The 22,603-nt window shown below is 38.8% G+C and overlaps 2 protein-coding genes across 2 annotated transcripts; both read left to right on the top strand.

Moving 5' to 3' along the window:
* Nucleotides 1-790: 790 nt before the first annotated feature.
* Nucleotides 791-11,205, top strand: si:ch211-244b2.4 (uncharacterized protein LOC541512 homolog). Its single transcript, XM_034673681.1, has 10 exons — nt 791-916; nt 3,092-3,189; nt 3,302-3,500; nt 3,649-3,793; nt 3,873-4,005; nt 4,106-4,226; nt 4,299-4,377; nt 7,691-7,793; nt 7,873-7,993; nt 10,855-11,205. The coding sequence occupies exons 1-10, from the start codon at nt 901-903 to the stop codon at nt 10,914-10,916; spliced, it is 1,077 nt and encodes a 358-aa protein (XP_034529572.1). The 5' UTR covers nt 791-900; the 3' UTR covers nt 10,917-11,205.
* A 4,150-nt stretch (nt 11,206-15,355) lies between these two features.
* si:ch211-244b2.3 (uncharacterized protein LOC557230 homolog) lies at nt 15,356-21,546 on the top strand. Its single transcript, XM_034673622.1, has 12 exons — nt 15,356-15,568; nt 15,653-15,692; nt 18,218-18,347; nt 18,457-18,601; nt 18,691-18,811; nt 18,897-18,969; nt 19,087-19,216; nt 20,308-20,413; nt 20,506-20,584; nt 20,667-20,724; nt 20,899-21,013; nt 21,132-21,546. Exons 2-12 carry the CDS (start codon nt 15,656-15,658, stop codon nt 21,191-21,193), a joined length of 1,056 nt encoding a protein of 351 aa, XP_034529513.1. The 5' UTR covers nt 15,356-15,568; nt 15,653-15,655; the 3' UTR covers nt 21,194-21,546.
* The last annotated feature ends 1,057 nt before the right edge of the window (nt 21,547-22,603 follow it).

Genomic DNA, 22,603 nt, shown 5'->3' with positions numbered 1-22,603 from the left:
TACTGAGATTAAATGTGTGATAAAGTATGTTTATGTGTAAATTTAGCTTTACAATAATTATTTGTTATGATTGTAATTCATTCTTGAACGTATTTATTGCTCAATTTGATTCGTATGTGACCTTAAATAGAATATTAATAATAATAATACTAATAAAAAAATAAAATAAACAAGAATAATAATAATAAAATAAAGAAAATAATAATAGTCAGTATAGTACCAATAAATAATAATAATTATAACAATAATAATACAAATAATAAAAAAACCATTAAAAAAAATAGTAAAAAGTGTAATACTTATAAATAATAAAAAATAATAATAATCAAGAAATAATAATAATAAAAAAGATTAAAAGATAAACAAATAATAGTCAGTATAATACTAAAGAATAATACTATTTATAATAATAATAATAATGATAATAATAATAATAATAAGGATACATTTATTTGTAAAGCACATTCAATAACAAATGTTAACAAAGTGCATTGCAGAATTCTGAAGATAAAATAAACCTTTCACAGACAGAGAGGTCAGGTGTAAGAATTCTAACTATGCAGAAACAAAATACAACTTAAAAGATTAACCAGAATAAACGCAAATTAAAAAGAATAAAGTGGTGAGACATTAGGCTAATAAAATACATAAATAAATGAATAAATAAAAATAGATTAGATAGATACATTTCAAATTATTTAAAAAAAAGCATTAAAGGAAAATAAAATACTCCACTCCCTAATTACTGTAGTTATAACCCCATTGAATTCATTGCAATCTAATTAATGTGTGCAGCTTTGTTGCTTTAGAGCACTTCAGCAGGATCAGCCTCCTGTAGTTGTTCTAGGTGTGGTTGTCCTACTTTAACAGAGTAAAAACGAAAGTATTGCAAACAACAGGATGGCGTCAGCATACCGTGAGTACCCTCTCTTTATTATACTCATATATATGAGCTAAAGGTTTTAATACAATATCATCTTTAAGATTTTATTTTATAAAGACAAGCGACCATATGTGGCTTCTGTTAGTGTCCGTGTATGAAGCTCCCCATGTGTATGAAGGACATTTGAGTGTAAGTAGGTCTTGTCATCAAAAGGGCCTGCAGCTATGGAAGGATTGTTTTAAGTTTGTTATATGATCTGTGCACATTATATTAGTTCAGAGATGTATCGTTTAGAAATATTAAACACAGCTTGAAGTTAAAATTGACGTTTCATAGTTTCAGTTTCATTTCTTGGAAACTCTTCCAGCTGAGGATCGACTCTGAGCTGTGATTTAGACTCAAACTACAACTAACATTGTTCTTTGACTTGTGTTTTTTATTTAAACGGTGTTAAATGAGAAGTAGGTTTATTTTCTAATTGTATGGCACGGTCCTTGTCTAACGTGCTTCACATGGACTCAAACAGCATGTTCACCAATTCACCAGCAGAGGGCAGCAGATAAGAATAAAAGGTCCAAAGCTCAAAACAACAATTGTTTACATAGCATGTATGATATAATAGTGACCTTCAATTTGATTCAATGAATGTACTTAGGTTTTAATTTAGGTATTTATTCATGCTATGTGTGATTAAACTAAAATAACTACATTCAAAAATTTAAACACATTTGAAAGCATTGAAACAGTGACCCAACTTTTGGAAGAACCAAACAAAAGATATTTAGAGAGGTCATACAGTGCTTTTTTAATATTTTAATAAAAATGGGAAGTTAAAATGTTGGATGTCAATACTAAAAATGGGCAAAGTTTTAAATTGTGAGGTAAACCTGCTTGAGTTATCCCAGGATGACTGCAGGTCATGAGAAAACTGGATACACTCAAATTATGACATCCTCAATCCGTAAATCTCCTTAAAAGGGCATGGTAAACGTAACACCTTCCAGTGCTGGGGATTTTTTATTGTCCCTTCCCAAACTGTCTGGGTCAGAATTAGGGTCCCAAAAAAAATACAGCCATATTTCATAATTCATCATTTTAAGTAGAAAAACACTAGTTAACCTGACGACAACGACTTTGTAGCACGGCAACATTGAAGGAGGCTTCTTGAGAGTTGGTTCTGGAACTCTGGGGGGTTTTGGAGAGTTAGGTTCTGAAATGCTTGGGGGATAGGGCCTCTGGAGAGTTGGGTTCCGGAATGCTTCGGGGATTCTGGAGAGTTGGGTTCCAGAAAGCTGAGCTGAGGGTGTGGGGCTTCTGGAGGTGTTAGGTTCCGGAATGCTGGGGGGGTTGGGTATTGGGAGAGTTAAGTTCTAAAATGCTGGGGTGGGGTGGGGGGGTTGTTTCTGGAAAGCTGGGTTCCGAAATATTTGGAGGTGTGGCTTCTGGAGAGTGGGGTTCCGGAATGCAGGTGGGGTTCTGGAGGGTTGGGTTCAGAAATGCTGAGGGGGGTGGGGCTTCTGGAGAGTTAGATTCTGAAATGCTGCGGGTGGGGGGTCTTCTGGAGAGCTGGGTTCCGAAATATTTGGGGGTGTGGCATCTGGAGAATGGGGTTCCTGAATGCTGGTGGGGTTCTGGAGAGTTAGGTTCCGGAATGCTGGTGGGGTTCTGGAGAGTTAGGTTCTGGCATGCTGGTGGGGTTCTGGAGAGTTAGATTCTGAAATGCTGGGGGTGGGGGTTCTTCTGGAGAGCTGGGTTCCAAAATATTTGGGGGTGTGGCTTCTGGAGAGTTGGGTTCTGGAATGCTTGGGCGACCTTAAAGAGACAGTAGCTGAAATGAAGTGTTTCAGACAGAGGCTGAAATGAGTGTTTTTAAAGACAGGATCTGAGATCAGTAAAGAGTGTTTGAGCTGTAAATCATGTACAGATGCAACACAGCTATCAAAGTTACAAAAAAATGACTTCAAAAATTCCTGCAGGGTTATTTCTGTTTATTAACATGATGGATATAAAGTGCAACATTCAACCAAGGCTGTTAAAGCAGCTTGAATAAAACGCCCTGACACTTTGGACTTATAGTGACATTTAAGGTTGTATAAAGGAGTGAATTTAAAGGAAACTGAATATCTTGTTGAATTTGAATCACTGTTTGTTATACATAAGTGTTCACATCAGTTTGTCTTTTTATTTCTGACTCTGTACCACTTTCAGAAGACTCAGGAGAGGAGAGCGGCCCCTCTGAGAGCGAGTCTGACCAGAGTCATGAGTCGAGTAGTGACGCAAACTCAGACGAGGACTCGGGCAGTCAGGTTTGTTTCAGGACAGAGAAAACATCGTCTTTATAATCTCATGTAAAAGTCATGAGAAGTGAGAAGTGATCAGTTATTATCTCAAACTCTGTCTGTATATTTTCAATTCCAGACGAGTGGGAGAGAGCCGTGCAAGTACTACAACAGCGGTTCCTGCCGGGACGGTAACAGGTGCCGTTATTTACACGTCTGCAAGTACGCACTTAGAGGGAACTGTCGCTTCGGGGCCAGCTGTAAACTGAACCACCAAAGAGAAGGGAGGCCATCGTCTGGAGCAGGAAACAGAGCTCCAAACCAATCAACAGCTCCAGGTGAGGAAAAGAAAGGCGAACACTCAACACTGTTCTTCATCAGTGCTGGGAGCGAAACAGAAAACCAAAACAACGGTTAAAAGAGGCTGAAAAATCATTTTCTTAATGCAAACTCAGAAATCTAACCTTTGTTGTTGTTTGTATCCAGCGGCGAAGCTCACTGACGGTCGATTCTACCAGTGGCAGCTGAACGCCGGAAACAACTGGCTGGATATCGATAATGATTACGTTATCGAGGCCCAGTACTCGCTGCCCCACACCAAAAGCATTAAAATCTACAACACCCCCTATGGGTAAGAGCTGGAATTACACCCTTTCTGATGGTTGTAAATGGATCATTGTTCATTTCTCACTTTCTTTCTGTCTCTACAGGGCGGTGAGTATCGACTTTAAAAGGCTGAAAGTGTACGGAAAGAGTCTGAGAGTGAGACGATTGGATGATGGGAACACTGAGTGGAACTGGTACTGCACCTTGCGTCGTAAGTGGATCAAGTATGGAGACAAGGTAGATCCTTTTTTATGTGGGTTAAAATCCTCTGAAGTACTTCCTTTATCTGAGATTTTAAATCTGACATAACTCCATTCATTTGTATGTTTTGATCCAGGATTCAAAGGGGAACGTCGGTCCTGTGAAGAGCGCCGACATAGAGAGGAAGTTCCAGACTAACCCAAGGGGCTCTCACTCCTTCAGCGTCGGAGCTGAGACGCTTGAGATCAGATTCAAAGGTGAGGCATCCCCCCGTTCAAACGCTCAGCTCCACCTGTGAAGATCTCTGAGTCTCTTATGTTTTGTGACAGATATGCGACAGGTGAGTCAAAAGGGGAAGAGGAGAGTTACACGCCGGCCAGTGTTTCGACAGCAGGCAGCAGCAGCAGGGTGAGTTTGGATTCTTAAAAACAAGTCCCTGCTGAGTCAGGTTACATTTTGAGATGATCCTGAGGAGATAAATCAACATGTAAGAAAATGTACTTTTAATAATAATAAGTGGCGATGAACGGGCCCTCGCACACCTGCAGCTGCCGCCGTCTGATACATGTTCCCACATGATGCGAAAGCAACTTCTGAGAGCATATACTGGCTTAAGTGGTGCAAATGTTCCAAGTTTTTGGCAGATTGCCAAGAAAACCTCCAAACTTTACAGTAAGCCACAAGCACAATTTTAGTCTGAACAGAATTCCTTTAATCATTTTTATATTTTCACATTAAAATCTGTATGTGTGTTGATGCACTGCCTGAAAGTCAGCATCGCCTGTTCTGGCCACCGCCTGATGCTTCTTGAAGATTTGGGTATTTGAAAGTCCGAAAACAATTTTTTTTTGGTTTATGTTGAGACTTTTGTTTTAATTTGAATGCAAAGTTATCTGGAGAATTGTTTTGGCGGTTTGATGTTAGTGTTTGGAAGGTTGTTTTTACTGTCCTGGTCAATAGAATGTGAAATACATGTAACGTGTAACAATGAGCGTTGTTCTTAGTGTTACTTTGAAAACTGTAGGGGGCGCTAGTGAGCACATTTTTTTTACTTTTTTTGGGAAACCCATAAAATGTCGCACTTTTTCCCAGCACTGACGAGTGTGTTGGATGAGGTGACATTACGTGCATTTTTAAGTCACAAAATTGAATTTTCCGACGTTTTTTTTTCATGCCCCGCCCCAAACTCTGACACGCCCACAACTTACATCTAAACGGAATCCTTTACTTTGTATTAATCGTCAATGGGTTTACTATAGCATGTGCCTAGTTTGGACTAGGGATGACCACAATTAATCGATTATCGATTAATTGATTGTTAAGAAATTACTCAAAACACACATTTTTGTTATCAATTTTACGTCACGTGGAACAAACATCATGTGGTCTCATATTACACTCATCTATCAGGGAGGTGTTTTAAGTTTAAAGCATGTTTCGATGTGAATCAGCTGTTAAAGGTGTTGCGCACAGCGGAGACGCTCAGCTGGGGGCTGCGGCTGCGCGTCAGGTCTCCACGTGGGCTTTTAAAAAGAGGATCAATACAAAACTGCTGCCAACAACGACACGGACACAAAGGTTGACAGCTTTAAACAGGATATTTCACACCTTTGGATACGAAGGCAACAGACAGGTGGGAAATTGTGGTACGCTACGTTTGCAGACCAGCAACATCAGAGCCGTCTGAGGTTTTCTCCAGCGGGACTGATTCTGACCCGGTTGCGCTCCCGGCTGACACCTGACTGAATACACATGATTATTTTTCTCAGTAAGAATGAGTAGACAGAAAACTGGACACTGTGAGTCTGAAGTACTTTTCTGTTAGTAGTCTCAGCCTTCACTTTATAAGATTATGTCCGCGGAGAATATTTTGATGAGCCTGATCGTTGATATTCTGCGTGTCAAACGTGTGCCCGTATTCAATCCCGTCAGTTATTTGCATTTTGTTGCTGTAGAAAATAAAATTTAGGGGGAAAACAACCTATTTGGCATTGTTTTTGACGTAAGAATAATAATGTTTTTTCTTATCAATTAATCGATAATTGATCGTTAACATTTCCAAAAATCGATCATGGAAAATACTTAAAATGTACATCCCTAGTTTGGACTGAATCGGAGAAAAGCTCTAGGAGAGATGAGCAAAAGTATGAACCCTTGCACAGATCCATTTTGGCCCATTTTTTCATGTTCAAAGCTAGGTGGCGCTCTTCCTGTTGAGTTTTGAATATGGGTGCCACTGACTTTTTTGTGCGTCCTGATGCCATAAATATGTGTAAGATTTTTCATGCATGTAACTCAAAAAAATTGATGCGTAGGGTGTTATTTTTACCTCTAGGGGGCGCTACTGAGAATTTTTTTGCGAGACCTATAATAACTTGCAATTTTCACCAGACCCGATGAGTGTGCAAAAATACTCGCGCTTTCATTGACGTTCAGGGGTGCAAAACTGCAATCTCCTATACTAATAACCCTTAGGGTTACAATAGGGCCTTCGCCATCAGCGGTGCTCGGGCCCTAATAATACATTTTATTTAGAAGCGCCTTTCGAAGCACTCTGGTGGGAGTGAGTTCCAGTGTTGGGGAGCAGAGCGACTGAAAGCTCTGCTCCCCATGGTGCTGAGACGGGCAGGGGGCACAGAGAGGTGGAGGGAGGAGGAAGACCTGAGGGAGCGAGAGGGGGTGACAATGTGGAGGAGATCAGACAGATACGAGGGGGGAGAGGTTGTGGATGGCCTTGAATGTGTAAAGGAGGATTTCGAAATTGATTCTGAGTTTGACCGGTAGCCAGTGGAGCTGCTGGAGGACAGGGGTGATATGGTGAAAGGAGGGGGTTCTGGGCTGCAAAGTTTTGGACCAGCTGAAGTTTATGGAGGGATTTGTGAGGGACACCGAAGAGGAGTGAATTACAATAATCGATATGGGAGGTGACGAGACTGTGGACCAGGATAGCAGTGGTGTGAGGGGTGAGAGAGGGGCGGAGACGGTTGATGTTGTGGAGATGGAAATATGCAGACCGGGTTATGTTATTGATGTGAGAGTTGAAAGAAAGTGAGCTGTCGAGGATGACACCCAGACTCTTTACCTGGGGGGAGGGGGACACTGTTGAACTGTCTATGGAGAGGGAGAAACTGTCGGCTTTGGATAAGGTGGATTTGGTGCCTATAAGGAGGAGTTCTGTTTTATTGCTGTTGAGTTGAAGGAAGTTGGAGGTGAACCAGGACTTGATCTCAGAGAGGCAGAGGGTGAGGGAGGAGGGTGGGAGAGTGGAGTCGGGCTTACTGGAAAGGTAGAGCTGGGTGTCATCCGCGAAGCAGTGGAAGTGTATGCAGAATTTGCGGAAGATATTGCCGAGTGGGAGAAGGTAGATGATGAAGAGGAGGGGCCCCAGGACAGAGCCCTGGGGCACACCTGAAGTGACTGGGGGAGGGTTGAGAAGTGAAGGATTTGAGTTGGATGAACTGAGCACGGCCTGTGAGGTAGGAGTGAAACCAGTGCAAGGGGGTGTCAGTGATGCCTACGGAGGAGAGTCTATTGAGGAGGATGGGGTGAGAAATGGTGTCGAAGGCCGCACTCAGATCGAGGAGGATGAGGATGGAGATAAGGCGGGGACGGAAACCGGACTGGAATTGTTGTTATTGGTTTCTCACGGATAATGTAGCTCCAATGTTCTGATATAAGGAAGTTCCTTTTAATGTTACATAAACGTGTTGTTGTTTTTCAGAGTGCTGAGAGCGACCCCCGCTCTGCAGACTTTCTCTCTGGGCACCACACCTCAGTGGCAGTTTAAGGGAGACAAAGGAAACTGGCACATTTTCAAACACCGGGTGAGTTGAGTTAACATTTACACACCTTTAACACGTCAAAGGATAACATTTGATAATTTGGATTTCCTCGTTTTGTCAGCGGGCCACGTCAACGGAGTGCTCAGTCTCCAGCGAGGACATCGAGAGGAAGTACCAGCAGAACCCCAACGACAGCATGACCTTCCAAGTGAGCGGACACACCTACAAGCTGGACTTCAAAGGTGGGGGTTATTTTTCAAATGCTTTGATGGAGACCAAAGAATGATGCTGGTGATAGTTGGTGATTTGTGCTGTAGCATGTGGACACATTTAACATTTCAGAATGTTTGACTTCCCTGCTGTATGCTTAAAAAGTTTCCCCATGTTACTCAAGAGTACAAAGATGAGTCTGGCACTGAGGAAGATTTTTAAGACTTTTTTTAGCCTAGTTTTGGAAAAAGACTTGAAAAGAGGGGAAACTGTTAGACTCGCTTTGTTCATAACAAACAAAATCTGCCTCCTAGCAACTCTTACACTCGCAAAAACAGCTATTCTGTCGTCTATTTTAAACAAATCAGAAGTAAAATATGAAGAGTTAAAGTATGTTGTGGTTTCATTTGAATTTAAATCCCTTTTTTTAAAAATTGCATCTTATTTTGTCCCTATCGGCACACCGTAGTTAAGCTGCCGCAGCGTCTTCCTGCTTCCTGCTGCTTCCATGATGGAAATAACGACACCACTGCACTTCTGAGCTTCACATTTCACTTTATAAACACCCAGACGGTTCAGCTGACAGTTCAAAGTAATCTGCACTTTGTGTCAGACTTTATTAAAATGCAATGAAGTTCTGATGTCAGCGAGGAACCACATCACAAAAGCTGACAGAGCGATATTTAGGAGAGAGAGAAATCAGAGTAAACCTGAGGATGAGACTCTCTGAAGCTGTCTCCTCCTCTGAGTCATGATGTCAGACCTCACTGGTGCAGCTTTTATTAGGTAATACATCCAAAAGTCAAGATCATGAAGAACATTTCATTACATTCATTTAATTCACAAATCAAGACGCTGGGAAGAAGTGACTTACTTTGTTAATATGGACTTAAACTGTCTGAAATGCAGAATAATGGAATTTTTAAGGTGTGATTAAAAGTGAGATTAACTACAGAAGCTCAGTGATTGATCGCAATTCAAACCATTAATCAATTAAGAGCCCTAGACCGTATTTTTGCAGTCTTATGGTGAGCTATAATCAACATATTTGGCGTACAGAGAGGGGCATCCATCTGTTTATCTTACTGATCACTCATAATAAATGAATGAATGGGAAGTGCAAGTTTAACCCTATCCCAGTGTGTCAGTTCCCCAGCAGTCTAAGCCTATAGCAGCATAACTAAGAGCTGGTCCAAGCCTGATCCAGCTCTAACTATAAGCTTTATCAAACAGGAAAGTTTGAAGCCTACTCTTAAAAGTAGAGAGGGTGTCTGCCTCCCGGACCCTGACTGGTAGATGATTCCAAAGGAGAGGTGCCTGATAACTGAAGGTTCTACCTCCCATACTACTTTGACTCTCCTGTTATCCTCAAGTTTTACTGAGCTGTGCATTCTTCTATATGTCAGCTCCACCCTATGTTGTGTGAATCATCAATGTCTTCACAGGACAATATTTCCCACCCCACAGTACAGCGCTCAGGAACAGATGGGTGACGTCACGGATACTACGTCCATATTTTATACAGTCTATGGGTTTATCACTCAGTGTGATTATTTGCCGAAAAAGAGTGTTTCCAAAGCCAAATGTTAACCATGGGGTCTGACACCTACCCCCTCTGAGTGGTTTAAAGGGGACATATCACGCTTCTTTCATCAACATATATTGGTCTAAGAGGTCCCCAAAACATGTCTTTAAAGTTTATGCTCAAAAAAACACTTTGAAATCAGATTTTGGTCTGCCTGAAAAACCCTCTTCTTCATTCCTCATCAGAACACTCTGTTTTCCCTCTGACCACGCCCCCTCAGGAAGTGGATGTGCCTCGGCTCTCCAGCACGTTGATCTAATGTTTACATGTTGGCTGAATATACACGGCTGCTCAGAGATCACGTTACTTCAACCCTCTGAATCTGATCCAGAATCTGATCCTGACGGAGAGGCGCCTGCAGCAGGACCTTTCTGAAGGATTGGTCACAGATTTAGTGTTTCTTGTTGTTTTATTTATCAGTATGTCGACGTGTGTCTTGGTACACAGCTACAACATGTAGCTATGTGGCTATGCTAACTAGCGCTAGCACTTATCCATGATAAATAAAAATCATCCACTAGATCTTCAAATCTGCAGACGTGGGGAGTAAAACCGATCTCTGCCAGAAAGGCAGCAGGACCTTTTCTGAAGGATTGGTCACAGATTTAGTGTTTCTTGTTGTTTTACTTGTCAGTATGTCGACGTGTGTCTTGGTACACAGCTACAGCTATGAACATGTAGCTATGTAGCTATGCTAACTAGCGCTAGCACTTATCCATGACAAATAAAAATCATCCACTAGATCTTCAAATCTGCAGACGTGGGGAGTAAAACCGACCTTTGTGTTTATTAAGACAGCCTACAACTAGCATGCCTCCCTCCTAAGCTCCTTGTTAGCACACATGTGTGCAGGTAATGAAAAACGGAGGAGGGGTTCAGTATTATTTTATACAGTCTATGGGCTGAACAAGCTCCGAGCTCTGACTCCGTGACAGACCGGATATTGTTGTTACGTAACAAAAACACGGAAGTCTGAAACGGCTCGTTTCACACACATTTACAGAAAGGTGGAGAAATCAAAACAGGGGCAGAATGGATTTTTTTCATTCTCGGGGGGTTTGTAGACATGCCAGGGAAACATATTTCAGGTAGAGAACCATTAAAAAGTCAATTTTGCATGTTATGTCACCTTTAAGGCATTAAAAATGACAACAGAGAAGGTATCAGTGTTGTTGTTTATGGTTTTGTTTGCTTTTGAAGGTCATAAAGAGGCATCAGTGTTGGTTTCAGTCTGTTTTTCAGCTGGTGAAAAACTCCTCATAGTGCCTTTAAACTGATGTGTTTGTTTGTTGTATTTTCTCTCCTCAGCGATGACCCAAACAAACGTCACGACCAACAAATCCCGCCGGGTCCAACGTGTGATGGTTTGAGCGTCACGAAGGATTTGAAGAAGAAGAAAGTGTTCGTCCACTGTGGAACACTGAATCACATTTATCCAGGGTGCTGTTTTTTTGGACTCCATTACTCTTTTTATAGGAAACATGATTCTCTGTTTACATTAGAGAGATATTTAGTAAAAGTTGAATTTATAAAGAGTTGTTTTAATTACTGAGCTGCCAAAGCCTTGAAGTTAAGCCATACCTTAAAACTGCCTCGCAAACTGTGAATGCGCTCTAGAAACAATCACTTCCAGCTTCATGTCTTCACAGAGGGATCAGTTATCAATCAATCAATCAATCAATCTTTATTTGTATAGCGCCAAATCACAACAAACGTTATCTCAAGACGCTTTTACAAACATAGGAGGTCTAGACCACTCTATGTCAAATTATGAACAGAGACCCAACTTCAAGACAGGGTAAGACTCAGTCTGACCCCACCTTAATCCATCATGAGCATTGCACATCGCAGTATTTAGCTATGTGTTTTGACATTAGACCAAACAATCCTTACGCTCCCTCTTCTTAAGAATGCACTAATTGATTCCAAATCTAACGCTGATTTCTGCCATATTTAACATCATGCTGCCGTTACACAGACCCACTGTGCATCACTTGGTTACACAACGCTCAAAAAGGTTTTATTTAAACTCTGATTGTCGACTTAAAGTTCTTCACTTCATTTCAGATTTTGCACATACTCAGGTCTGAAAGTTTATTCTGCTTTATACTTATTAGCTTGTAAAGAATCAGAGTATTTTGGGCTATGAAGAAAATGAAGTAACCAAAGATGGAGATTTGATATCATATCATGTCTGTTTTTTAACTGAAGCAATAAAACACTCAGGATTTTTGTGAATCTTGTTTTTTTGTCTTTGCTGTTTCCATTTTTTTGCACCAGGCTGTAAACATGTTTATTTTTACCATAAAGATCTGTTTTGAATGTGTTTGTATATGGCTTCCATTACTTCTGGAGCCAGCCTCAAGTGGACGCTTTAGGACAGGGGTGTCAAACATGCGGCCTGCGGGCCAAAACCGGCCCGCCAGAGGTTCCAATCCGGCCCGCGGAATAACTTTGCAAAATGAAAGGCTTACATAGAAGACATTAAGACTGCAATTTTTCAATAAAAGTAACTGCGATTTCAGATTTGTCCTCTAGGGGTCGCATTAAATTATATTGTTGACGGAGCGCACCTGAAAGGCGCTTTTTTTTTCCTGGGACTTTTTTCTTAAAGTGAGGAAATAGATTAGGCTACTTGCTGTTTGCATAATCCGGTTGAGATTCATAAAGACTTTTTAGAGCTTCTATAAGATGATCCACTGAATAGTCAACTTTACCTTCTTCATTATTATAATCTATCTTTTCTTTTGCAGTAAACATTACATTCGGTGTCAGGTGAATGGGTAACCTGTGTGTTGGTGTGTTGGCAGCAGGTTTCAGGGCTTAAAGAGTAAAATATTCGGCCCACTATGAGACTCATCATGGCAGAAAATACAAGAGTTTTGTGGAAACATAGTTCATTAAATGTGAACATTTTCAGAATGTGCTTGTACTTTTATGCACTAAAACAAAGGGAAAATTTAGAGTTGTCATTATTTATAGGTTGTTACGTTGTGACTTTACTGGTCCGGCCCACTTTAGATCAACTTGGGCTGTATGTGGCCCCTGAACTGAAATGAGTTTGACACCCCTGCTTTAGGAACTGCAGTTTTAAGCACATATTCATATTTAAAGACCAGACGTTACCACTTGGTCAGTGAGGATGTGAGGAGCACTCAGTTGGCTTCAGTTTGGTGAGGTAATCATCACAGAGCAGGGTCAGGTGTGTCAGGTGTGTGTGTGTCTGATTGGCCCGGATTTGGAGCAGGTGTTGAAGTTTATAATAATAATAATAATAATACCTAAGTTTTATATAGCGCTTTTCAATAACTCAATTAAATACAATAAAGACATATAAGACAAGCAGACAACAAGGGAAGATGTGGAATAATTAATGTGTGGGGAATGCCTGTTTGAAAAGGTAAGTTTTTAACTGTTTCTTAAATGAATGAGGTGAGTCAGAAGCACGGATGTGTGGGGGGAGAGTGTTCCAGAGGGTGGGGGCGGCTATGGCAAAGGCCCGGTCCCCCAAGGTACGGTGCTTGGATTTAGTAATGGGAGTGAGGAGGTTGGAGTCAGAGGATCGGAGGCGCACTGGAGAAGGTCAGTGAGGTATGGGGGGGCCTGGAGCTCAGGGTCTACTCCTGAGCTCCAGTTCTCTGTGCTGACTCATTAGCTCACCTTCAGAGGTAGTGAGAGGTTGCTCTTGTGTTCTGAGTGTGTGTCTGCATAAACACCACATTCTTCTTCTTTTCTTTAAGGAGCCGGTTTGTTATTATTTCATCTTTCCCTCTCCTAATCGTTCACCATTTTTAGTGGTTACTCCTTTGGGATAACTTTTACAACCCCTTGGTCTGATATTGGGTCCCACATTCCCCTGATCCTGACTTTGGGTGTCTGGACGCAACATTAGATTCCTCTGAGCTGCCGTAGACGTCCTCCTGCTGTGGACGATCTGGACTCCAGCTGATACGGACGTGCTGGACTCCAGCGGCAACAGCTTCTACTACTCGTCTCATCACTATCACTTCTCTCTCTTACTCCCCTCTATCTGTCTTTCCAGACCCAACTCGGTTGAGGCATGATGGCTGTCTAACATGAGTCTGGTCCTGCTGGAGGTTTCTGCCTGTTAAAGGGAAGTTTTTCCTCACCACTGTAACTAGCCAAATACTGTGAGGTGCAATGCTCATGATGGATTAAGGTGGGGTCAGACTGAGTCTTACCCTGTCTTGAAGTTGGGTCTCTGTTCATAATTTGACATAGAGTGGTCTAGACCTCCTATGTTTGTAAAAGCGTCTTGAGATAACGTTTGTTGTGATTTGGCGCTATACAAATAAAGATTGATTGATTGATTGATTGATTGATTGATTGATTGATTGATTGATTGATTGATTGATTGATTGATTGATGGGCCCCCCTTCAAATCAGATCGGCCACCAACCAAACCTCGGCTCACCGTCTCTGGATTAAAAATATACAAACATTTTTTCTCTGCAATTTTTACTAGAAATTGTAACTTTGGACATTAATATTTTTTCAGTCCTTAAAAAAATAAGCATAGAAGATTAACGTCTTTCCTTCCTGTGTTTTAAAGATATACACAGGACTATAAAATCTGTGTACTTTAATGTGAATGTTAAATACCTTCTTAAGACAAACTTTTATCGCAGAGCCTTTCCTGATTTTACCTGCTTTATTTTATTTTACTTTATTTTAACCATTTAAAAAATATATATCTTACAATAATTGTATTCCTTTAAAGTTATTTTAAGAATTGTATGTCTCTTAAAATAAATTGTATTTCTATGTCTTGCCTTGTGTGATTTTACGACCTGCTCGATTTATATTGCTGCACATGTAAAGCACTTTAAAAAAAAAAGTGCTCTATGTCCAAAATGTCTTGTTAATACTGGTATTTTGTCATTCTCATTATTTGTGCATTATTTTGTTATTGTTATTTTTTCTTTATTGTCTGATACAGTATTTTTCTTCTCTGTTTGTTGATTTGTCTATTTGTCTGTTTGTTTTTTATTATTTTTCATGCCAGTCAAAGTCACACATTTTATCGTGATTATTTTTTTTTTCACTCTTCGGCTCGGCACTATTTTGTCCTGTATGTTGTTTATATGTGTTGTTAAAAATTCAAAATCCAATAAACTTGAGTCATAAAAAAAAAGTGCTCTATAAATAAAATCATTATTATAATCATTATTATTATAATCATTATTTATTTTTTGTGATCAGATTTTTACTTTATCAATATTTGTATACAGGTTAAAAGTAATATATTGATCAAAACAAGAAGCAACAGCATGCTTGTGGAAAGATAACCTTATACAAATAGGTAAGGGGAGAAAACAACAACAACAATATGATCATAATAATAAAAAATAAAAATAATAATAATAATTAAAATAAAAATAAAAATGAAAATAATAATGATAAAGAAATTGAACCTGATCAGTTGCCAGAACTATTATTATTATTATTATTATTATTATTATTATTATTATTATTATGATTATTATGATTATTATCATTATAATAATAATAACAATAATTATTATTATTATTATTATTATTATCATTATTATTATTATTATTATTATTATTATTTATTTATTTATTTATTTTATTTTTTCTTTTAGTGGTTCAAGTATGATATTTGGATACATAAATGATGAATAAATATTTATTGTGTGTGTGTGTGTGTGTGTGTGTGTGTGTGTACAGTGTATAAATAACCTGCCACCTCTGCATGAGTCAGAGAGCCAGGCCACCCCACCCAGAGAGTCCTGATCCGCCCCTGTGTGTTCTATACTCTGGGAGCTCCTGTTTCTGGTCTCTGTATCTGAGAAACGAAAGTGAAAGAGTGACATAAGAAGTGAAGGGTTCACCTTTCTGTGTCAGCTGAAGTCCCGCTGATTTAACGGAACTAAACTAAACTTTTATTAACATGATTAATCGACTTTAATCGATTTAAAAGTCCTTTTAAAGACTGACTTTGTCTTCTCGAGTTTCAGCGTGTTTCCCTCACTGCACAGTGAGTATGAGAATTTACATAAAGGCTCACTTTAACCTTTACAATATAAAATATAAAGTTTAAGTTTGTTTTTGTGTTTTTAAGGAAATGGCTCAGTTGGAGGGATATGTTGAGGGGATTGAAGGTCAGTATGAAAACACGAGCACATATTTAATTGTGTTTTTGTGTCAGAAAAACAGGTTCTGTTGTTTACTTGTTTACATGCTGGACTCAATCTGATGATAACAACTCACTAAGAGTAATATTACCTGTAGCCTAAATATAAGATCTAAATGTATAACCAAAGAATTATATCAATTAAAAGTAGGAACAAGTTTGACATGGATGCTTTTGTCTGTTACACAACAGAGGTGATCTTTCCTCTCACTTTGACTTCCTGTTTGTTCTTCCATGTTGAGTTTTATAAACTTTAAAACCTCCAGGAAAAGACTGTGATCTCAGGTCAGGATCAGGGGTGGAGGAACAAACTATCCTTTATTTAAAGCTGCTGTGAGGTTTTATTTTTAGCTTGTTATGAAACACTGAAATCAGTGCTGATGTCTCTTTATGACCTCCATAAGCAAATAGTCTGATTCACCTGCAGCAGCATGTTGTGTGTCAGATGGTGAACAGCATAATGTATAACATCTTTATTTATTTATTTATCTATTTTGCAGGTTCACATAACTTTATTTAATTCATTTATTTTGCATATTTTAAATTACTTTATTTATGTTTATTGGTTTATTTATTTTACAGATAAACATTATTTTATTTTATTATTTTGAAGGTTCAGATTACTTTTATATATTTATTATGCAAGCTTCAAATCATTTTTATTTATTTTGCAGATGAACATTACTTTATTTTATTTATTTTTCTTATTATTTTTGCAGGTTCAGATTACTTTATTTATTTATTTATTTTGCAGGCTTCACATTACTTTACTTTTAATTAATTTAGTCTTTAATATTTTTATTTATGTATATTTATTTTTTATATTTCTGACAGATTCATTTGGAGTTGCATTTTAGAAATTAAAAAAAAAGGAATTTTGTTGCCTGAAACTTCTCCTTCCACATGTGCAAAAGGAGATATGTGATGAAACATAACTTGTCAAAAGCAACACAGCCTCAAAGTTCTTAACAGGAGCTTTGAGTAAACTAACAGACTGTCTAAAACAGGGGTGTCCAAACTTTTTTCAAAGAGGGCCACATATGATGTTGTCAGAATACCTCCGGGCCAGTGGCTCCTACTGAGACTTAGGAATCCCAAAAGTTATATATGAAATATTTATTTAATAACAATCATTTTAAATTTTGTCTCAATAAATCAGTAACTAGGAAGTCGTCAGTTCTCCACAAGCCATGTACACATGAGCAAACGTTATCTTCTTCTGGAGGATCAGGGGTCTGGCAATGTGGGAAAAATATTGTCTCATTATTTTCCTATGGCAGGATCATGATCTGGATTTCATCACACTTCTTTTTTATGTGGTTTTTAAGACTTTTCTGACCAGCAGACAACATTTTAAGAACAAAAGAATTATTTTGCTGAGTTCTGAACATTTTTGATGTACCAAATTTTGCCTTTTCTGCACAATTTCATAATTTGATCTTGTCCGGTGTCCTCTTTTGTGTCTTCTGAAGTTTTAGTGTTCATCAAGAACATTTTCACATCATGATAAAAACATTAATTTGAAAACCTGTCAACTTTAAGAGTTCTTGTGTTTCTTCTTTATTGCCGTCTTGCAGAATTCCCAGAGCTTTGGCTTTAGACAAGTAGTCCATATGAAGCTTTTTGAGATGTTTCTGGATTGACTTTAGTTTTGTTTGTAGAAAGAAACTGTGATTAATTTCTTTACTATAAATAACACAATTGAAGATGGAAGCTTGGGGCCATAATTACATGGACTTTGGGCCACAATTGGCCCCCGGGCCATACTTTGGACACCCCTGGTCTAAAACATGATCGTGGTCTTGATAAAGTCACTCATTGGTTTCAGGAGAGGAATCCTGCATAATAGTAATCTTTCTTTGTATAGCACTCTTCCTAACAGGGTTACAAAGTGCTTCAAAAACAGGAAAGAAACTAAAAGGTGACCGCAAAAAGAAATGACAGAAAGGAAGATAAAAATGTTAAGACCGCCAACTAATAAAAAACAAAAAATTGGAAGACTAAAAACAACAAAAGATAAAATATTAAAACAATTAAAGAACAGAAATATAAAAGAATAAAAACTGTGCTGTGTATATACCTCCTCACGGCGGTTCCAAGCATTGAAAATTTCAAAATAAAAGTTGTCAGTCTTTTTGATGTTAGTCTTGTTTGCTTTGTAGCTCATAAAGAAACATCAGTGTGTTTCATATCCAGATACAAACTCCTCACAGGAGCTTTAAACGCTCAATAATTATGATTTTAGCTCTACTCTAATATTCTATCAGGTTCAGAAACATGTCAGACATCATGAGCTCCTGTGTTTATTTTATAAGCAGTCATTCTGGGTGAATAACATCTTCACTTCATCTACATAGACTCAATTAAACAGCTTCACATCTAGCCTTTACTCTAAAATCTACAAACTTTAACATGGTTTACAATCTGTCAGATCAAATGTCTTAAAGGGAAACAATAAGATGAGTAATATGATCTTATATTTCTTCTTCTCAGCCTATGACAAACATTACGAGTGGCAGCTATTTGCTGACAACCAGTGGCTGAAAATCGACCACGACCATGTGATCGAGAGACACTACTGCCAACCTGGAGCTAAAGGAATCACCATCAACACCAGGCAGGGGTCAGTGATCGTATTAACCCTCACCTGAAACTTTTCCACCTGAGTTTTAATTTCCTTCTGTTCGTTTGTCATCTCTAAAAGTGAATTCTGAAAGTTTGTGTCCCCACAGGAAAGTCAATATCGACTTTGATAAGCTGCAGACGCTGAACCCCGCTGTGAAGGTGCAGCGGCTGAGCTTCCTCCATGAGGGTCAGAGTGAGGACATAGGCTGGTACTTCAGAGATGACACGCTGTGGCGTGAATATGGATCTCAGGTGAGGAGAATCAGGAGCATCAAGTCATTTAAGAGTCTGAGTTTCACAGTCTGAAGGTCTTCTCTCCTCCTCCTCCTCCTCCTCCTCAGAGCTCCAATGCGATGGCGTCCTCCATCATGAGCCGAGATGTGGAGCGTCAGTTCACTCTGAACTGTCGGGGAACCTTCAACTTCACCGTGGGATCGACGAGCTACTCCCTCGACTTCTCCTGTATGGGAGACTTGTGTTATTTGATGTGCTTGGTTTTAAAAATGTCTTCATGTTCCTTGGTTTAACTTTTGTGTTCTCTCTGCAGCCATGACTCAAACAAACTGCACCACAGGCCTGAAGAGGAAGGTTCGCAGACGTCCTAAATTCAACTTTAGAGGGTAAAACTCTTCTTTCCTGCGTCCCCTGAAGTTTTCTTCTTTTCCTCTTGAGATCAAATCTGAGTCAAAACAATAAACAAGGAGAATCAAATCATTGTTCTGATCCTTCTCCTGCAGCCTGACCTCCCCCTCCATCTCCACCTCTGTGGCCAACAGTCTGTCTTTATCAAAGCTAAACCTCTCTGGTGGGAGCTACAAGTGGGAGTTTACGACAGACGATGGAAGCTGGGCAGAATACCAAGAGCATGTAAGTAATTCAAGCTTGATTTAGAAGTTACTTTAAAAAAAACTACCAAAGTTTAATGTCTGATATATTACTGAACATTTTAATATTTATTACAGATATTTAATGTCTGTTATACGTCGGCAGCATCCTGTTATCAATTTGAAATTACATTAACAATGATTAACTGTGATGCCCAAAAAAACATTTCAAGGCTCGTCATCAAATGTTTAAATATTTTATCAAACTAAGAAAATTTCACATAATGTAAAAATATTTCATGACGCACCAAAGCATTTCATAAAACATGAAAATATTTGAGTGTAACGCAAAACAAAAAAAAACCAAAATGTTAGCTGAAATGCTAAAAAAATCACAAAAATAATATTGAAAATATTTCATATATTAAAATGTGTTCATTAATTGTATTAATGAATTTAGTAATTTTATTAAAAATGTTTATTTTTATTTCTTAATTTTATGCATTTATTGGAACAAAATAAAAACAAAATTAAAAATAGCAATTCTATTAAGAATGTGTTTATTAATTTTATTAATTAATTGTATTAATTTATTGTAACAAATAAAAACACAATTAAAAATTTCAATTTTATTAAGAATGTGTTTATTAAATTTATTAATTTTATGAATTTATGGGAACACAAATGTTTGCTAAATAACCCTACATTTTCCATTTTTTTCCACTTTTGTTTGTGAAATTGTTTTTGTTTGCTCAAAGATTTTATTTGTCCAGTGAAATATGCTTATTTTTTTAGCTTAATTTTGCAAATTTTTTAATTGTTTGTAAAAACTTTTTGGTTTTGTGAAATATTTTTTAAATTCAGTGAAAAGTTTCATGAAATATTTTTAAGATTTGTGTTTTGCTTTTTATGATTCAGGAAATATTTTTAAATATTTAATCCATTAATTATTTTTTCCTGTTTTGTAATTTATTTATTCATTTATTCATTTTGGTGATTCATTGACATTTTTTTGGCGTTTCATGAATACATTTTTGCAGTCATTAAATATTTGTGCATTTGACCTTCAGGGCCACCATATGTCATTTTGTGTTCCTGTTAATCTGGACTGACTCCTGCTCCTTGTGTGTTCAGATCTGTGCGTTCGGCAGCTCAGACTTAGAGACGCAGTACCAGAAGAATCCTCAGGGCCAGCTTCAGTTCAGGATCAACGGTTTCAACTACACTCTGGATCTTCAAAGTAACACACCGCTCATCGAAGGCTTATGAACAAGATGAAGTGTTTTTCTCTTGAAGGAGACAGCGGTTTAAATCTGTGTGTGTTTATCATAGATATGTGTCAAACCAACCACAACACCGGGAAGATAAGAGCCGTGAGGAGGACTGGGAACAATGGGAGTCAACAGAACAGGTGAGGAGGAAGATCTCGACACAGGCTGATCCTTCAGTGAGAGGTGAAGGACACACTGAAACAAACACTCTTCTTCTTTCAGTTCTTCACCACGGTGGCAGTTTCTAGACATTGGTGGAGTATGGAGAGACTACACTAAAGTAAGACACAGCGCTCTCTCCTCTTTGTGGTTTACACATCAGCGTTTGATGGCAGTAAATCCTGAAACCAGAGTCTTCAGACATCCTCGCTGATCTTTGAGGAATAGCAGATTGAGCGAGGACACAGAGAACAAGGTCTCATCATTTTGTGTGATTGCTCTCCTTGTGATGTAGGGTCCTCGTCAGAGCAGCGTCTCCAGTCAGGATATCGAACTCCAGTACCAACAAAACCCGGCGGGCACCATGGCGTTCACCGCCACTCGATTCAACTACGTGCTGAACTTCCTTGGTGAGCTGGTCACATTAAACAGCTGAATTTCCTCTTTTCAACCAGTAAAGGTTTTAATCTGTGGGGGATTATTCTCTTCATCAGAAGTCTGGATTGACTTTGAATGTGTCTCTTGCAGCAATGAGTCAGACAAACCTGACCACGAACACCTCCAGACAAGTGCAAAGGCTGAACCAGTGACCGTGGGAGAAGAAGAATGATGTGGTGATGTCGTTCACAAGCTGCCATTCTGATTGGACGACTTCTCTGATTGGATGCTTTAATTTATTTTGAACTTTTACTCAGGGTGTCATTACACTTTGACCTTCAGAAAGCCCTTCCCTGTTTGTTGTGAGTGAACTTAGTTTTCAAATGTTTAAAGTTTAAAGTGTCATCCAGTGTCAACATGTTTACCTGGTCGGTCACTCAGTAATAAGGGTTGGTAAGGACGAGGTAGAGTTTAGTTTACATATTTTACATATCAAATCTGTTTACAGGACTCAGGGTTGTCTATTCATTCAAGAACTTATAAGAATAAAGTCATATAAATCTCACTGAGACTCAAACAGGAGAAGGTTAGGACCACTGAAAAACAAGGTTCTATTTAAAGGTGACATATCATGCAAAATGGACTTTTTAATGGTTCTCTACCTGAAATATGTGTCCCTGTCTACAAACCCCCCAAGAATGAAAAAAATCCATTCTGCCCCTGTTCTGATTTCTCCACCTTTCTGTAAATGTGTGTGAAACGAGCCGTTTCAGACTTCCGTGTTTTTGTTACGTAACAACAATATCCGGTCTGTCACGGAGTCAGAGCTTGGAGCTTGTTCAGCCCATAGACTGTATAAAATACAACTTAACCCCTCCTCCGTTTTTCATTACCTGCACACATGTGTGCTAACAAGGAGCTTAGGAGGGAGACATGCTAGTTGTAGGCTGTCTTAATAAACACAAAGGTCGGTTTTACTCCCCACGTCTGCAGATTTGAAGATCTAGTGGATGATTTTTATTTATCATGGATAAGTGCTAGTGCTAGTTAGCATAGCTACATAGCTACATGTTCGTAGCTGTGTACCAAGACACACGTCGACATACTGATAAATAAAACAACAAGAAACACTAAATCTGTGACCAATCCTTCAGAAAGGTCCTGCTGCAGGCGCCTCTCCGTCAGGATCAGATTCTGGATCAGATTCAGAGGGCTGAAGTAACGTGATCTCTGAGCAGCCGTGTATATTCAGCCAACATGTAAACATTAGATCAACGTGCTGGAGGGCCGAGGCCACATCCACTTCCTGAGGGGGCGTGGTCAGAGGGAAACAGAGTGTTCTGATGAGGACTGAAGAAGAGGGGTTTACAGGCAGACCAAAATCTGATTTCAAAGTGTTTTTTTGAGCACAAACTTTAAATACATGTTTTGGGGACCTCTTAGACCAATATATATTGATGAAAAAGATGTTAATCTCAGAATTCTGACTTAAATCTCAAAATTCTGATTTTAATCTCAGAATTCTAACTTTATTCTCAGCCCCCAAAAAATTGTTCATCATTTTTTTTTCAGTTGCCCTAATCCTCTTCTGTTAATTTAACTTTTGAAGTTTACCTTCATGT

Source organism: Notolabrus celidotus, chromosome 21 (genome assembly GCF_009762535.1).
Source record: "Notolabrus celidotus isolate fNotCel1 chromosome 21, fNotCel1.pri, whole genome shotgun sequence".
Lineage (NCBI taxonomy): Eukaryota > Metazoa > Chordata > Actinopteri > Labriformes > Labridae > Notolabrus > Notolabrus celidotus.
The sequence above is the reverse complement of the archived record's forward strand: the minus strand, read 5'-3'. Positions and strand labels throughout refer to the sequence as shown.

What these genes read in the sequence shown, in the direction of transcription:
- si:ch211-244b2.3 (XM_034673622.1), top strand. Translation starts at nt 15,656, where the DNA reads ATGGCTCAGTTGGAGGGATATGTTGAGGGGATTGAAG. An exon ending in GGGCAGAATACCAAGAGCAT is followed by an intron (nt 19,217 to 20,307) that starts GTAAGTAATTCA and finishes TTGTGTGTTCAG; the next exon opens with ATCTGTGCGTTCGGCAGCTC. An exon ending in CTACGTGCTGAACTTCCTTG is followed by an intron (nt 21,014 to 21,131) that starts GTGAGCTGGTCA and finishes TGTCTCTTGCAG; the next exon opens with CAATGAGTCAGACAAACCTG.
- si:ch211-244b2.4 (XM_034673681.1), top strand. An exon ending in ATCTACAACACCCCCTATGG is followed by an intron (nt 3,794 to 3,872) that starts GTAAGAGCTGGA and finishes CTGTCTCTACAG; the next exon opens with GGCGGTGAGTATCGACTTTA. An exon ending in GGATCAAGTATGGAGACAAG is followed by an intron (nt 4,006 to 4,105) that starts GTAGATCCTTTT and finishes GTTTTGATCCAG; the next exon opens with GATTCAAAGGGGAACGTCGG.